Here is an 18003-nt window from a genome sequence, read left to right as displayed (position 1 = left end):
TTTCTTTTCAAAATGTTCTTTCTTATTCTTGTCTTCATATTCATTCAAATAAACATTAAAGTCATTTTGCCAAGTATCTCAAAAAATCCTGTTAGGATTTTTATCATCATTGTGTTAAACATAAATTAATTTGGCAAAAGATTAACATTTTTATGATTCAGTATTTCCATGAACATGGTATATCTCTCATTTCATTCAAATTTATATTTCTAAGTTTTATGATTTTCTTTCTAAAAATCACACGCATTTCTTATTAAGATTTTCTAGGTGTGTTATTTTTGTTGTTGTAACTTTTGTTAATCTCTTTTCTCATATTTTCAGTGTGATCCACTCAGATGCTGGCTTCTTATATGTGAAAATGGAAAGGCATGCCCATCTGAGCAGCTACTCTCCTTCCAAATATGGAAACTAAACACCAAAGGTGGAGTTTGCTTGTAAAAAGCCTGTAAATTGATGATGATGATAATGGTATCTTTATCATAAAGTTGTTGTGAGATTAGAATTAAACACTTTATATTAATTGATTTAGTTAATTAAATGCTTAGAACAGTGCCTAGCACAAAGAAATGCTCATTAAATGTTACCATTACTTTCATCATCGTTATCATTATTACTTTTTAGTAGTAATAGCATTACCATCATTAATAGTTATAGTATAATTATTACAATGCCAGGGGCAAGATTTGGCACTATCCCCCATTGAACAGGGAACCATCCCTGCCTGGGTGGTTTTACCACTTCAGAGAGGGAAGAGAGCAGGGACAGTCCTACCCCTTGCCTTCACCAGCAAAGCCAGATGTCAATGTCTCTCCCATAACTTTTCAGTGACCAGGGGCACCTCCTTTTCATACCAAACTGCACTAACCAGCTAGAAGTATCATGGGCCCTACCTGGACCGGAAGCTGTGGCCTAGAGCAGAGGCGAGGAAAGAATGGACTTGGCAGTCAGTCCTCAAGTCCAGCCCAGAAAGTTCCAATTCAAAACCAGGTGGTGGTCTTGGGCATCACTGACACCCTCTCTCCACAGTGCAGGGGAGTTTAATAAGTACAAAATCATACACTCTATGACTAGAGAGTGAGGAATTTTGGAGATCCTTGAGGTCAGGATCTGAGACCCTGTGGTATTCAACTTGACAACAGACAGGCCTTGCACAATGCTGTGCACATAAGTAACATTTAACAACCCTTTATTACTGCATACCTGGTGCCGTTCTTATTTAATCCTCCAACAGCAGGAAGGCATTTAATGTATTTGGGCCCTAGGAAGTATTTGGGGCAATTGGTGCATTTTCTTCAAGTCTAGTATCTCATTTGATTCTTGGAACAACCCTGTGAAATAGGCAGGGAGTAGCAGAGGCCCCACCTCCCCCATCCCTGGTGATTGAGCCCAGCTCCTCTGGGTCAAAATCAGATCGAGATGTGTTGCACTGGAGACAGCGCATTGCTTCAGATGAGTAAGCAATGAAGACCTGAAACATTGTACTAAATTTTATTTTCCTGGATCCTACTTCTTCCTCCCCAGCAGGTTATTTGTCTAATGAGTCTCAGAGCTCATAAGTGTTTCTGGGCCATCCAGTCATCCCATCTACTTGCAGTTGAGTAATCTGTGTATTTTTCTAATGGACTCTAATGCTAACTCCTAAAGTTTATAGAATAAAGGTGTGATCAGCTTTAATGACCAATTTATGCACGGCTGTATAAGTCAGTTTGGGATTCCGGAGGGACTGTAAATTGGAGCTGTTAATTGCGCCTCCTCACTTCCATTGACCAGTTCCTCTCACCTGCAGCTTGGAAGCAACATGCTCTGTCATTAGCACTGCAGCATCCGTCCCCACCTGGCCCCCTGATGCATGCTGACACATTTTATAGCCTAAATAAATGTGACACAACAGTTACACAAACATTTATTGCCTCGTCTCTATAGCCCTCATTGAGATAACTTTTTAATATTTCTTCTCTATGTGAACTGAATATTTCCCTTACCTCTTCTGTAATTGCTCTAGGTTGCTCCCTCATAGCCCTGGATTATAGCCTTAAACCTTCTGCTGGGCCAAATTTAAATCATTTGATTTTGCTTAACAGTGAGTGAACATTCTTTTACAGTAAATGGTCCTATTGCTATTTTTGTTAACTTGCCTTTATCAGTTCCATATTTCCACTAGTAGCTCTCCGCCAAAGCACTTTATGATCACTTATAGATCTGGGTTTTAGAACCATTAGACATAGAGCCTTATAAGCAGGGATACCAGACAGTGGTATTTTTAGTTATCAAGTACTTACTGAGCACCTTCTACGTGCGTGGCACTATCCTAAACTATGCTATGAGGCAGCTAAGTCAAGTAGAACATAAGCCCCTCCTTTTTCCTACTCCCCATCAGTCACTGATACTCACACAGAGTAACTGAAACAGGCACACAAATGATGATGGTACAAGGCTGCATGAGTGTCACCCGAGTGGCACAGATACGTGCAGTAAGTGTTCCCAGGCGAGAGAGCCCCTTCTGCAGAGCGGGCCAAGGGAAGCTTCAACCATTGGCCCAAAGGGTAGCTGGGCTTTTGCCTGGTAGACATGGAGTGAGCCTTTCTTGGTGAAGTGGCCTGAGCAAAGACACAGAAGTTAGAAGACCCAAGGTCTCCTGGCAGTCAGTGACAAGCTCACTGACATGAGAGGGTGGGCGGCCGTCAGAGGACTGTAAACATCAACCAAGGGGCCTGCATGGATGGAAGGATATTAATCTTTGTACCCTCTTAACACTATTAACATTAAGATCTGATTTCATTCTTTCTCTTTCCCCAAAGAGCCATAAAAGTGTTCTATCGGAATGGAATTTTTAAAATCTAATTCATACTCCTGTCAAAACAGACTATGAATTTTAAGATTTGTTTTGATTTAAAGTTTTCTAAAACTTGAGCTCTTTGGGTCACCCCGTTGCTTTTCATTCTGTAGCTTTCTTTGGAGCCTTTTACGTGGAGCTTGATTGGAACTAGCTCACCCCATTATCACAACTGCGTTTCTTTCAAGAGAGCAGCTACCCCCAAAGGCTCCACGCTTCAGATGGTGGACTTTGAGAAACTCGTCATGTGTTAACTGTGTTCGTGGGCCTTCTGTTAGGAACACAGCAGAAGAGCATGCAGCAGAGAGCCCTGTGTTCTTGTTCTAGCCCATCCACCGGGAAGGAAGGTGGCCATTAGCACATGCGGCGTCCACACAGTGAGACCCCTGGGAGGAGGCGTGTTCATTCTGTGGCATGGATGTGCTGCTGGACCTTCAAAGGGCCCACAAAGGGAGCTGTCAAACAAATGACTCTTTTTGGAAAATAGTTTTGCAAGATCTATCAGGAACCATAAAAATATTCATACCCGTTTACCTAATAATTCCACTTCTAGAAACCTTTTATAAGAAAAAAAAATCAGAGATGCTATAAAAGATTTATACATAAGAATGGTAATCCCAGCGCTAAGTGGAAACAATGTAAATGTCCATATGACAATGATTAAATAAAGTATATCTTTACAATGGAATATTATGAAGTTATTAAAAATATCCTTTCAGAGAACATTTAGTGACATAAGGATTATAATATGAAGTTAAGTAGAAAAAGCAAGTTATGATATGATTCCCAATTTAAATATTGTGTATTTGTTTACTCATACACACACACATGCATTTTAAATCTGTGAATTAAAAGACTAGACAGAAAAATACCAAAATATTAATAGCCACATACTCTAAAGCCAATATTTAGGGAAAAATAACAAGATCTTCATAAAGTGCTTGTGTAGTTTTAAATTTTAACTTCAGAAATTTCCAGGCTGTCTGTTAATGGCACCTTGCCAGGTGATAGGGATATTGTTTCTACTTATCCTAGGGCACAGCTCACCTCCTTCTCTGCAGCGACTTCTTTTTCAATAGTCATATGATCTACGATTAAAATTCACAATATGCATTCATATCAGTTAGGATTTAGTTTAGGTGTGTATAACAAGAAACCCAAATAACAACAGCTCTAAAAAAAATGGAGGTTTATTTTTCTCTCAGCCAAAAAAAAGTTGACATTAAGCTTTCCAGGGCTGGTATGGTGGCTCCATGGTCATCAAAAACCTGGGCATCTTCTTTCTGTCCGTCATCCTTAGTGTGTGGCTCCCATATCAAACTTATCTCACGGTGCTGGATGGCTGCTGATGTTCCAGCCATCAGGTTCATATTCCAAGCAGAAAGGAGGCAAAGTAAGGAGAGGCAGTGGAGTGCTCCTGAGCTGAGGCAGCCCCCTTTAAAGAACTTCCCCAGAAGCTAACACCTCATTGGCCTCCTCTAGCTACAAGGGAGGCTGGACAATATAGTCTTTTGGATGTATATATTGTCCCCAGTAAGGAAAAAGGAGAGACAGATATTGGGTAGGCCACAATTATATAATGTGGTTATCTTAAATTTTTATAAATGTTTTTGCACCCCTTCATTGAAGTTTTTGTGATTGCTACAACTGTGTTAAAGTTACATGTAATTAATGTTAAAAAGAATCAGCATTGGCTAGGGAAATGGAAGAGGAACAACGTTTTGGGAAAAGCACTGGACAGGGGTCAGCAGATGTAGATTCAGGTCTTTGCTCCTCCATGAGTTGACCTCTCTGAGCCTTCATTCCTCACCAGAACAATGAGAGTGGTAATTCTTGTCTACGGGGATTGATCTTGAACATCTTCTTGTTGGTTCTCTCTTCTGTACATCACCCACGTATTTCCCTGGCCTGCCCAGCTCTGTACCTGCTGTTTGCCTTCACACCTTAGTGAAGTGATCTTTTTAACCACAAATCTGAGTAAGTCAGTCTTCTATTTTTAATTTTTAAAAATTTTCCTGAGAATGAGTTTGGCATCCCTGATTTGGCCATAGCCTCCCTTCCTCTTATTCTCTCTCTTCTCTACCCACCTGCCATCCACATTCACAGCCTATGACGTCTTTGACGTTCTCCATAAGCCCAGATGCATCATGTGCGTTCGCAGCCTGCTGCCTCTGTGGGTGCCATCCCTCCATCTGCAATGTGCTTCTCCCTAGTCCCTGGGTCTGCTACTCAGCCCGCTGAACTCCTCTGAGGCCTCACTTCAAAGCCATCTCCCCTGGGAAGTCTTTGAACCCCCTCCGGCTGAGCCCCGTCTCCTGCTGTATTCCTCTAGTCCTGCATGTTGCCCACGTTGGTAGCACCTACTGGACCGTAGGGTGATCACCTCCTTTCTTGTCTGTCTCCCCTCCCAGACTCGGAGCTTCCTGAGGGCAGGAGTCACGTCCTCATGTCTCGCCTGACCACAGTGCCTGGCGCAGCAGGTGCTCACCGCTTGTCTGTCTGATAACTGGGGGCTGTGGCTGCTCTTTGAGGCCTCCTCTAGGGTTCGCTGGGTCTTTCATTCAACAAACACCTGTTCCTAGTGTGCAGCAGGTGACTGGCATTGCACTTAAAAGAAAGACCCCTGCCCTGTCTCTCCGTCTCCGCTGCACACAGCCATTTGTTCCCCATTTCCCTTGGCCCACTTCTTTCTCTTTCACTCGTCAGTGGTCTGCTGAGCACTGTTGTCTGCCAGGACTGTGGGCCACAGAGTAACAGACATGCATGCTTCACCAGCTAGGAACATGTAGCAAATGGCATGGGAAAATGGAAAAATTCAGATGGTCTACTGGGGCTGTCATTGGTGTACCTTAGTAGTGACATAATCTCCCCTTTTCCTGGGTCACCATTTTGAAATAGGGTATTAAGGCAAGAAGGGAAGCCACCTGAGGGTCTTGAAGCTGACCTCTGGCCACTCTGGTGGCTGCTCTAGCCTTTGGGAGTTTCCTCATTTACTTAAAGATCAGTTAGTCACCCCAGATTACCCACAGACAGTGGCCAACTGCTCTGAAATCCTTTCTTCACCAATTCTACCTGCTCGTAAGAAAGTATCACATACTTTTGGAGAAAAATTGTGATGAAGACCCTTTGTTCAAAAGGAAGGACCAGTCACCTTCTGTGGCCCTAGGTTATGGCTCCAGCATCCACCTGGGACAGTGGGAACATTTGGGCACTAACAGAGACACTTCATTTAAGAGGACACTTAAAAAGAAAAGGGCAGGAAAGAGGAGAGGCAGGAGGTGAATAAAGAGACTGCTGTCCTCAGCCACACCAGGTCAGGTGTCCCCATATCATTTGCATCACCCTTAATGCCACCCTTTCTCTAGCCCAAAATAGACAAAACACATGCTGCTTTATGCTGGAAGTTTCTCCTTATGGAAGAAACAGTTCTAAAGGATGGTGGTCCTCTTAGGTGAGGAGTTGCTGTGCACACATCTGGATGGCTCTCCCTCCAGCCACCAGCTGGGGAACCTGGTGGATAGTCTCACCAAGCTCAGGACAGCCCAAGAAACCCAGGCTTCGGCTGCTGGTGCCATTTCAAAGGCAAGAAGGAGTGAGTGTGTGGATCTCTAACATGTTCTCACAGTGAGGGTAGTGGGAATTAGATGGTACAGGGAATTAGCAAAGGCAAATCTGATGACTACACTTTGCCCCACAGTCCAGTTTCCAGCAGGGGACAGCTCTGTGATAGCATACATTTGCATTTAAATGTTAAAAATGCTCTTTCTGACTTTTCACAGTGAATGGAGTCCCATGGTTCTTGATCTGTGTCTTTTCTTTGCCTTCAGGTCCACATTGGCCAACTGTATTCGACTGACAAGCTTATCATTGAGACTCAGGAGAAGCCCAGGACCTAGCGAGCCGGGACCAGCCACTACCGGTAGCCATGGACCACCTTCAGCATCCATTCTATGCTTGGGATGGGGGCTCCCAACAGACCACGAATGGCCTCTTCCATCAGCTTAAAATAGCTTCTTGCTCTGCCTGCCCTGTAGGAGCTGATAAACTGAGTGAGGTTTCCGTTCTTCTGCAGCCTTAGTGAAAAAGGATGGCTGTCTCTCCTTGGTTCAAGTGTTAGAATGAGGAGCTGGAGTTCACTCACAATAATGCTGTGTATTATTGTGTCTCCTCTCCACCCCACCCCTCCTTTGTAGCTCATCACCACTTATACAGAGCATTTCCAGACTTTGTTTTTTGATCCTTGACAATAAACAGAATTGTCTCCCTCAGCCTTCTATACCAGATAGACTCATCTTCATAAATGCACTTTCGTTTCCTGCTGATGCAGGTCCTGCGGGGGGCGGGGGAGGAAGGCCAACAGGAGCATCCAGCCCTGAGCTGAGTCCTCCCTTTGTGAAGGCAAGTGCAAGCACCAGAGATTTAGGGGACACCAGGGAGTAGGGAAGGGCCGAAGGTCTGGAAGATGCACCCTGTGATTTATACCCGGGCCCATGCAACCACAAAGGTGGCCCACGTGTGGACACACACCTGGAGACAGGGTACTTCACAACCTGGCTACTCAGCATGTGGTCTGAGGATCAGCAATGTCCGCCCCACCTGGGGGCCTGTTGGAAATGCAAAATCTCAGGCCCCACCCCAAGACTTTAATCAGAATTGTCAGTGGAACACATCGCAGCGACTCCAGCACACACTGAAGGCTGAGAGGTGCCGCTCTCAGCACTGCTTCCCCGAGCTCACTCACCAAGTCAGAATCACCCGGAGAGTTTGAGCGTTTCTAAAAACACAAGTATCTTGGCACTTCACTCCTTGGATTCTGACTTAGTGAGTGAGAGGTGAGGCACAATAATTTATATATACATTTTTAAAGCATTCTCTGTTTTTAATGTTTAGCCAGTTCAGGAAACTCTGCTCTTTGAGTATGTTGTGGGTAATAAAGATATCGTTTATATATCAGTTCAAAACATGGAAAGAAGGTATTAGGTGACTGACTTGACTTCTGGGGAGTTTATGAGGGACCCAGGCACTGTCCAAGTGACTTCTTATTTCTGTTTGTAGACAGTAGTAAGTGAATTCATTACTTATGTGTTTAGGTTTGGTACAGGCTCATATAAATATTTACAGGTCCTAAAATAGCCACGACAGTGTCACCGAACCTGTTCCTGAGCCATTTTAATTCTCACTGTCCTGTGAGTCGAGCCTGAGCAGTCTGAGTACACATGCTCCTCACTCTCATGGCACAACATTGTGTCTATCCATCTCATCTATGGATTATACGTTTTGTTGTAATGGTGCATTCAAAATAGATTAAACATGTAGTATTCTATTTGCCAATACAACTTGTGATTTCAGGATGCTTTTGCCCATGGATAGTCTTGTGCACCTGTGAGACCAGTGCAGTTCTGGATCTGTTACCCTCTGAAAAGTCCCCACACAGTCTGGGGGCTGTGGTGTGAGACTAACTGTTCCACAGACGGTGAACATCAGAGATGTCTCATCAGACTGTCTCGGGCAGTCTCCTGGCCCTTGTCTGTGAGCCGGGGGCACTTTTCCACCCTGCCTCAGTAGAGGACGTGGTCCTTCAGCAACAACTACATCCGACAGCCGTGCTAACGGATGTCACCTCTGATTTATACTTCATTCATTAAAGCAGCTGCCCCTTGGAAACCCAAGTCCCGATTGCAATCTTTCCCCTCGCAGTATGAAATTTCTGGCAGGAAAACAGCTCCACAGGAGACTTTCCCCCGCCCCGATTTTAGTCACAGAGGCAGTGGACCCAGCAAACTGAACTTGTTCTTCAGGCCTTTAACAGCAGCTTGCTTTTATGTCAATTGAAGCACATGAACAGGTTTCAACATGCCCAAAGCCTTAATAAACGGAGCTAAATTTTGTAACTCAAATCAAATTATGCATTTGGAATCTGTGGAAAGATCTGAGAATTCTGTGACATAAAAAGCCACAAACAAGGGTCTTGATCCTCCCTCAAATTCCAGGTGCAGGTATAGCAGGCAGAGCCTCACCTGGGAATTGCTCAATTCAGAGGACCCAAAGTTGACCCTAGAGCTTTGAATAAAGTGATATTCCCATGGAGACTATTGCTTGTGTTTCCATAGTAAGGCATTCCACTTGCTTGAGTAGACCCCAGCTGAGGGACTTGGGGTGAGAGGATTGTTAGAGAGCTGACCCTCCATCTCTGTCGGCCTCACAGAACTCTTTAGTAGATGCAGCTGTTCTGAAGGTGGGATTCAGGCCGGGGTTTAGAGATCACTTTCCAGTGTCAACATTTAGCAAACAAGAAATACTGCCATAAGGTAATTTATGCTGAGACAAAAAACCATTGGCGAAGCATGGCTGTTTCCTAGAGATAACGTTTGGTTGGTCTGGCTGTAATGTTTTAATATCTTATGTGGCCAAGTACGTGACTATGTTATCCCAACAGCTATTGTTCTCTGGGTTGTGGAACTGAAATATGATCATCCTGGAATTGATGTGGCTTGCTTTCCATCTACTCTGCCCTGCCACCAAGGAGCAGTTACCTTTAATTCCCTTCATCCAGAGCCTCACCCAACATCTCAAGCCCCCAGATACAACCAGTAGTGCAACCAGGAGCAAAGGGGACAGGCTGGGGTGAAGTCTACAGAGATGACAAAGCATCAGAGCCGATAGACATTAGAGATCACCTAGTCCAACCCCCAAATCTGCAGGTGTGAAAACTAAGATCCTGAGCATCTCTTTATCATTTGCAGATCCAGGCCCTTTCCCCTACAGGCCTTTCTCTCATCTTTCTTGTCATTCATTCAGTATTGATTTAGAGCCAGCTAGTGCCAGGTGCCAAGGAGAGACCAGCACAGGATACAAGACACAGCCTCTGCCTTCACAGAGCTTGCAGTCTAGCAGGGAAAGCCAATGAGAAAGTGACAGGTCTGACAAGCGTTAGAAAGGGTGAAATACAGTGCTCTAGGAGCTCATGGTGGGGCTCAGGGAAGGCCTCCCTGAGGAAGGGAGGTGGGAGTTTAAGATTAAATGAGGAGGAGTTGACGGGGCAAAGGGTAGGGAGAGGAGCTCTCTAGGCAAGAGGAATAGCATATGCAAAGCCCTGAAGTGTGGAGGGGAAGTGCAATGCAAGGAACTAAAAGAAGCTGAGGATGGCTGGCAGACAAGGATTGGTAGAAAGTCAGGGACCACACCATGGAAGGCCCTGGGAGCCTTGGCCAAAGGACTGTAAGGAGCTGTTGAAGTTTTTAAGAAGGATGGCATTTGTATTTTTAAAAGGTCACACTGCTATAGGGGGAATAGATTAGGAGGGATGCAGGGAAACCAACTTGGCCGCGGCGGGGGGGGGGGGGGGGAGGGGTGGCGGGCGGGTTAGATTGAACATTGTAATCCAGGCAAGAGATGGTAGCAGCTTCAGCTAGGAGAGTGACAGCTCAAAAGGAGCATCACTGTCACCCTGAGAAGAACTTGCTTTGACTAGGTTGCTCTTCCAAGGGGGATGAGAGACATGTGGAGCAGAGATGCCCCAGCTAAGCCTGGTGTACATGAGCCAGCTCCCAGCTGACTGCAGATGCACAAGGAAGTCCAGCTGAGCCTCCCAGCCAAGTCTAGCTTAGATCAGCCAACTTCAGCCAACCCTCAGACATGTGATAATACATTATTGTTTGATTGATAAAACAATAATACATTATTGTTTAAAGCACTGAGTTGGGGGGTAGTTTGTTTTGAAGCAATAACAAACTAATAAAGGGAGCATCTAGTATATTACCTTAATTTATTACTTTTCCAGGGCCACATAGCAAACCAAAGTGTAGGCAGACAAACTTGGCAAAACTGTGGGTCTCTTGTATAGGGCCACTTCCACAAGTATCTTCAAAGTACCGTGTACAGGTCTCACAGGTCTTACAGACAGAAGGGGTTGCAAACCACTGGACCCCATTAGAGTGTACATTGAGAACAAAACAGGACAAACAAAAGAAAACAGAGTCAACAGGACTTGATGACTGATTGGATGTGAAGTGTGTAGGGGTGTGAGGGGAGGCCAGGAGGAGTCCCAGGTTTGGGGCCTGGGTAACTGAGCAAACGTTGGGCCACTGGCTGAGAAAAGACAGGAGAGGGCACTGTCTGAAGCTTTCTCCTGCCAGGTTCAAACAACATCAAGTTCAGGCGGAAAGACCAGTGTCTATGAATTTATAGTTTACTTTCAATGGTTGAAAATATTATTTGTTTATTTGTTTTACCAAAAAAAAAAAAAATCCATTGGAGTAATACAATTTGAAAGACCCTTATAAAGAGATTTTATCTGTTGCTCTCTGTAGAACAGATATCCTCTTTCTATAGGTAAAGCCTATAGATAGTATTATCACTGGGGACAGGGATAATAGGGGGAAATTTTCTGTATTTAGCAAAAGATGACATGAAATTTTAAAAAACAAAAGGCTGAGGAAGGTTGGTCTACCTACTCTAAAAATATGGTCCTAAGAATGAAACTAAAATGCACAGTAAAATATCAAGAAGTATACAGAAAGTACACAAATACGTTTTATAACAAAATGAGCTGCTTTTTTCCTTTGGTTAAGTATGTCATTAAAACTGTTATTTGCTTGCTTTTTTTTTTTTTTTTTGATTTTTTTTGAGGAAGACTGGCCCTGAGCTAACATCCATGCCCGTCTTCCTCTACTTTATGTGTGGGACGCCTACCACAGCATGGCTTGCCAAGTGGTGCCATGTCCCCACCTGGGATCCGAACCGGAACATGTGCACTTAACCGCTGTGCCACTGGGACAGCCCCTGCTATTTGCTTTCTTGCTTAAAGAATATCTCAGGTATTGAGGCCAGGCTGTAAGTATAGCAGCAGCTCAAGGAATAATCAGCACTCTGAAAGCAGGAGAAAGCATTTCCCACACCACAAGTAACGTTCTCTGAGTTGGGAACTCTTCTTCTGAACCCACCCACAGTCGTGGACAAGTTCCTTGAGAAATATGATCTAAACCCAGATGACCAAATCTTGACTAAGGGCACCAGCCATATGGACCATTTAAAGAACATTTCAAATGTTAAACTGTGCCAGTGGCTTTATGCCGGTGGCCCCATGTGTGATTCAGAAGCCACAGGAAGTGGCCCCATTTTCTGAATCATTGGGAGGGACACCTCTAGTGAGGTCACACAGACGAAGGTGGTGAAGCCCGTGTGATTGCTCATTACCACGAAGGAGTGGAACAGCCAACAGGAACTTGTGCTGTTCCCAGGTCAGCAGACGCCTCATCGCCAATCTGGTGTTTGCCAATTGTGACAAAGGATCTAGAAAACAGCTGGAACTTCACGGAGAGAGCAGTGATTTATGATAGAGCAGGCTTTTTCTCCCACAGTTTGCCCAGAATCTCTATGGACAGTGGCTCACCTTGCCTCTGAGAACAAATGGGATCCTTCACTTCTCCTTCCTGGGGCTGTGGCCCTTAGTACTTCAAGGAACCATTCATGAAAATTGCTTCTCATGTTGAGCTCCATTTGGGGAGTAAGATACATGCTCCTGCTTTTGCTCAAGGACAAAGTTTTAAGTCCAAAGACTATAAAGAGAGAGCCCCAAAGGAGAACTCTCAGAGATGAATCTGACTGTATTCTCTATCTGGTGGGGACCACTGACACCACCATGGTGACAGCAAACAAAGTCAGTGTCTTGTTGTCTTGAAATTAGACCATAAGCAATTGTTGACACCAATAGAGTTGGAATTGCAATTGCTGGAGTCTTCCTGAACCAGATGTCCCAGACTTAAAATACCTGTGCTGACCAGTGTGCCATGTCAGTCATGCGGCATTCTGGCTGCACCTCCCAGAGAAGTGGGACTTCCAGAGATCAGCCGCATCAGCATGAAAACAAGGAAAATGGATTCCTATGAATGGTCTGCATCCTTTTCCTATTCAAGTGGTAAGCTTTCTCAAAAAGTTCAGTTGTACTAAATAGAAACCTTTTTCTGTCATCAGTCAGTGTTACTTTATTTGCAAGTTTCACTTAAATGTCTATTGGTTAAACATTGTTAAAACACTAAGTGAAGTCACATGACTTAATCTGTCTTGAGTACAGAGACAGTTTAATAAGTATATAATTGGTTCTACATTTTATTTATTTTTTTGGTGAGGAAGATTGGCCCTGAACTAACATCTGTTGCCAATCTTCCTCTTTTTGCTTGAGGAAGATTGTTCCTGAGCTAATATCTATGCCAATCTTCCTCTGTTTTGTGGGACACCACCACAGCATGGCTTGATGAGTGGTGTGTAGGACAGTGCCCCGCATCTGAACCTGTGAACCCCGGTCCACCAAAGCAGAGCACATGAACTTAACTACTATGCCACTGGGCCAGCCCCTGGGTCTAGATTTTTAAAGGAGTATTTCATGTAGGTGCATAGATGTAATAAACACAGCACATGCTGGATATAGATCAAGGACTACAATATTACTGCTTAAGTGTCTTGTCAAGATTTGCTAAATATTCTCTTCAAACATGTGAGATATTTAGGATTATTAATTTGCCAAATTTTAACATGTATTTCCAGTTTAAAAATAGCCTTAGGCTTCCTTGTGGGACTATATAAATAGGAGCTTGTTCAAAGGGGGGAAATGATATCTCAGTAACTTGGACTGCAAAAAATAAAACATTCCTTCTTAAAAGGAAATTGGAAAACAGGAATATGGTGTGACGAGAGGAATGAGGATGGCAGAAACAGGCCAGCCACTGGGACAGGACAGCCTGAGACCTGGGGAAGACCATCATAGATGAGGGGCTCTAACTCCAGCTGGGCACCGATTGACTTGGTGATGTTGCCTCAGTCCCCTCAACTTGGGCCTTTGTGGGATGGACAGATCCCAGGACCCCTAATGACCTCTCTAGCTCGAAAAACCTGCAATTCCAATTAAATCAAAAGGAAAGAAACTGTCCTGGAGACCCTTCGAATGTTAGTTTTTGGAAAAAATTAGCAGGAAATATTTAGGACCAGTCCTCAGCAGTGGTGGTCTTGTCGTGTTTGGAGGTTTGGTGCTATTATGGCTGGGCCAGAGCTTTCAGCCCTGCTCCTGGTCCATGACAGCCCACATCTGGGATGAAATTGGGCAGCAAAGCCAGCTGGGCCCTCTGCAAAGGCAGAGGGAACTCTGGGAGGAGGCCCATGGCTCCTGAGAATCCTCACCAGCCTCCAGTCCAGGTTCTGACACAAGTGTGTTTCCAACATTTTCTGAACTGAAAGCTTTGTCTTCCTGGCTTCTGCTGGCTTCTGAGATTCCTAAAACAGAATTTGGATTCAGCTGAAAAAGAAGGGACATCTATCGCTTACCCAGGAGTAACTTTTCCCTTGCATGTCTTTCCAACAGAACAGGATGGGGTTAAAAAAGAAAGTTCTGAAGGTACTCAGGGGAGAGTGAGTAGCTGGGGTGGAGGCACGCTGTGGGCCAATATGAGCCAGGGCTCCCTGCCCCTGAGAATCTGTCCTCATTGTGGGGAGACCAGCTAAACATGCGTGAAAAACTGGAAAATGAGCAAGTGCTAGCCTGGCTGCAAGAGCAGGAGAACAGCATGGACTGGAGAGAACTCACAGGGACCCAGGGGTTGAGAAGCCTCAGTGGGGAGCGGAGCATTAGGGCAGGGAAGGCGGAGAGCACACCTATGGGAGCACCATGCGGGGCAGGCACAGGGGTGAGTGTGCCCTGGAACAGGGAGCAAAGCCTGGTCCTGAGAGGCTTCCTGCCGAAAAAATAGACTGGTCCATAAGGTACCTAAGCTACAGACATCCCAGAAAGTCATTCATTCCTTCCTCTTCCGGCTCTGCCTCCCTGACAGTGAGATCCCGGGTAAGTAGCTTCTCTAAACTCCTACTTCCTCCTCCATGAGATGGATCTAACCGCATACTTACCTTACAGGCTTGCTGTGAGGACTGTAAATGCGTACCGCACATCAAGTGTGTCTACCGTGTGTCAGGCAGAGAAGCAAGCCACAACTGTCAGCTGTTTATCATTCACTTAGAAACTGTGTCAGACACCTTAGCGATATAGAAATGGACCGGATGTGGATTCTTCCCCTAATTGCAGTACATTTAGCACTGGCTTAAGACATGTATGTGAATAGCTTTACAAAGTCTAAAGTGATAAGTTCACCAGGAGAGGCACCCATGAAGCAGGGCTCAAAGGGAGCGGGGGGTGAGATACATAAGAAGGAGAAATTACTTCTGCTTGAGCTGTAAATTCTAAGGAAGAAGTCTGAGGTTTATTTGGTGGGAAAGGGAGTTGTTAAGCCAGGGAATGGTGGTATGCAGCAGATTAACTGGGTAGTGACACAGAGAATGCCCATGAGCGGAGAGCCAGCCAGGAATCGTTGCAGGAACTTAGATATGAGGGGACTAAGGCCTGGCCGAGGTCAGTGCCATGTGCATTGGATGTGGAGGAAAGAACGAATCCAAAAGGTATTTCCAAATGACAGACTTGATGAGAGACTGGATACACAGAATAAAGAAAGGGAGTGAAGCAAAGGTAACTTGAATGTTTTGATCCTGAAAGACTGACACAGTGGGGTTGCCTCTCACTGGAATCATAAGATGTAGGGCGACAGCACACCTCATTAATGCAAATACACGTCCACAGACATACCTCCCTGCACGTCCACAGACACACACTTCACTGCACGTCCACAGACACACACCTCACTGCATGTCCACAGACACACGCCTCCCTGCACGTCCACAGACACACACCTCACTGCACGTCCACAGACACACAACCCACTGCACGTCCGCAGACACACACCTCACTGCACGTCCACAGACACACACCTCACTGCACGTCCACAGACACACGACCCACTGCACGTCCGCAGACACACACCTCACTGCACGTCCACAGACACACACCTCACTGCATGTCCACAGACACACGCCTCCCTGCACGTCCACAGACACACGCCTCACTGCACGTCCACAGACACACACCTCACTGCATGTCCACAGACACATGCCTCCCTGCACGTCCACAGACACACACCTCACTGCACATCCACAGACACCTCGCTGCACGTCCAGACACACACCTCACTGCACGTCCGCAGACACACACCTCACTGCACATCCACAGACACCTCGCTGCACGTCCACAGACACATATCTTGATGCACAGCCGTATGTCTGCATTTCACATTAGTGTGTGTGTATGTGTTTTATTTGCAGTGGAGATCCTTTGGGGTATCTGCCCATCTCCTGAGACCCCCTTTTGCTCCCTCACAACAGGAGTCAGGAGCTCTTGACAACCATTTTGCATCATAACCCTACCCCTACTTCCAGCCACAGCTAATGGAACAGGGATGGATGCCTGACCCAAAGTGAACCAAATTTTTTCTCTTATAAACTTGGAACTAGGAGTGAGAGTTCGGTTTCTACCTGAGCTGTTTGCTGGAGCTCAAGTGACATAGACTTGGTAGGCACAGAGCAGCCATCCTCCATTTATCATGTACACAGAGAAGAGGAGAAATCCAGTCTGCAGGGCAAGAAGGATGCAGCAGAACAGAGCAGAGACAAGGCAGAGGGAATCCCTCCTGATTCTGCAGCTTCACACTTCTTGCCTTTAGAGTGCACATGACAGCCCAGAATCCATCAAACCAACTCCCCTGTTTCTTCAAGCTGGCTTGAGTCTGTGTCTGTAACTTGCAGTTTGGAACACTGACCCCGCTTTATTTTACTGAAATATGGGATCATGTTGAGGCCTGCAAGAGGTTAGTTCACATTTCTTAGTAGGTAAGTTCCCCTCTGAGAAGGGGGACCTCATCCTAGTGTCAGTCCCCCAGAAGCAGTAGGGAATGGAAACTTTGATGATGGGACATGGGTAGGAAGTGAGGGAAGTTGACCTTGTCCAGGTATTAAGAGGTCCAGATGTCTAGGGCTGCACCCTCATGAGAGACCAAGTTCCGAGGAAAGGAGCAACCCAAGTAAAACCTTTCCTTCCTATGGATGAACTCCAGATATGTTGTCTTCTCTGTGTTTGTATCTGTTGTAACAGGATATGGTTAAGAGCAATGGATCTGGGTCAGGCTGTCCTGGGTTCAAATCCAAGTTCAGTCTCTTACTGCTGGGTACCTTACTCAACCTCTCTGAGACTCAATTTCTTGAAAATTCAGAAATAGGAGTAATATGTCTCTCACACAGTTGTGTTTGAGTCTCTAAGGGGCCCAGTAAATAGCACACAACCTCTTCCCAATCCAAGTTTTGTACCATTTAAGAAATAAAAAGGTCAGTAGAAACAATGTCATCCTTATAATTGGTGTAGGCTACAGTGAACAACACTGCCCAAGTATGAGTTAAAACGGGTTACGTAAGTCCATATTCCCAGGGGGACCCTTCACACCAGGGAAGTGTGAGTCTGCAGAGTGTACACACTGTCCAGGTTGTGGCCTCCCACTGGTATGAGAGGAGACCCACCCTCAGAACCTGTGATAGATGAGCTCACACAACCAGGAAATGTAGACCAATGGCTGTCGCCCACCCGCTGGTCACTGCGGGCAGCAGTGAGGAATGGGGCAAGAGACCGCAAGTGTGGGAGAAAGCCCTCTCAGGAGCCAGAACTGTGTCCCTCCCCATCCCCCAACTGATGCAGTCCACCCTCGGTATCCATGGGTTCCACGTCCACGGGTTCACCCAACTTTGAAAGGCCTGGGATGGGTGCATCTGTACTGAACATGTACAGACCTTTTTTTCTTGCCATTATTCCCTAAACAATACAATATAACAACTATTTACATAGCACTTACATTGTACTAGTTATTATAAGGAATATGGAAATGATTCAAAGTTTACAGGAGGATATGCATAGGTTATATGCAAATATAATACTGCACCGTTTTATATAAGGGACTTCAGCATCCACAGAGTTTGGTATCCACCAGGGTCCTGGAACCAATCCCCTGTGGATACCCAGGGAGGACTAGTTGTTAGGACTGAGTGAAACAATCCAGGAAAGTGGCATCATATCCCATGAGTATCTAACCAAATTAAAGTCAACCATTCTCAGCAAGAGAGAGACATAACTGACATCTTTGGATATAGGGATTCTGCCCACCATTGCGCTGGATGGGTGCATCTCAGGGAGATGTGAGATGGGATGTGTGGATCTGTAACTCCCTCCCTCTGTCGCATCCACACTGCCTCAGGAC

The 18003-nt window shown here is 45.4% G+C and overlaps 1 protein-coding gene across 8 annotated transcripts in view; it reads left to right on the top strand.

Moving 5' to 3' along the window:
* LYRM4 (LYR motif containing 4) overlaps positions 1 to 18003 on the top strand; it is a 192755-nt gene that overhangs the window by 155896 nt on the left and 18856 nt on the right. For 3 of the 8 annotated variants that reach the window (XM_070585064.1, XM_070585065.1, XM_070585063.1), the window contains 2 exons: positions 4750 to 4810; positions 5245 to 5351. In XM_070585064.1, coding sequence (XP_070441165.1) covers positions 4750 to 4810; positions 5245 to 5336 — 153 coding nt within the window. In that variant the 3' untranslated portion in view covers positions 5337 to 5351. Of the gene's footprint in view, positions 1 to 4749; positions 4811 to 5244; positions 5352 to 6660; positions 7102 to 18003 lie in introns of those variants that run through there. The other 5 variants (XM_070585068.1, XM_070585069.1, XM_008519391.2 and 2 more) reach the window with 2 other exon arrangements.

The sequence above is a fragment of the Equus przewalskii genome, chromosome 19 (genome assembly GCF_037783145.1).
Source record: "Equus przewalskii isolate Varuska chromosome 19, EquPr2, whole genome shotgun sequence".
Classification (NCBI taxonomy): domain Eukaryota; kingdom Metazoa; phylum Chordata; class Mammalia; order Perissodactyla; family Equidae; genus Equus; species Equus przewalskii.
This window is presented reverse-complemented; position numbering and strand designations above follow the sequence as displayed.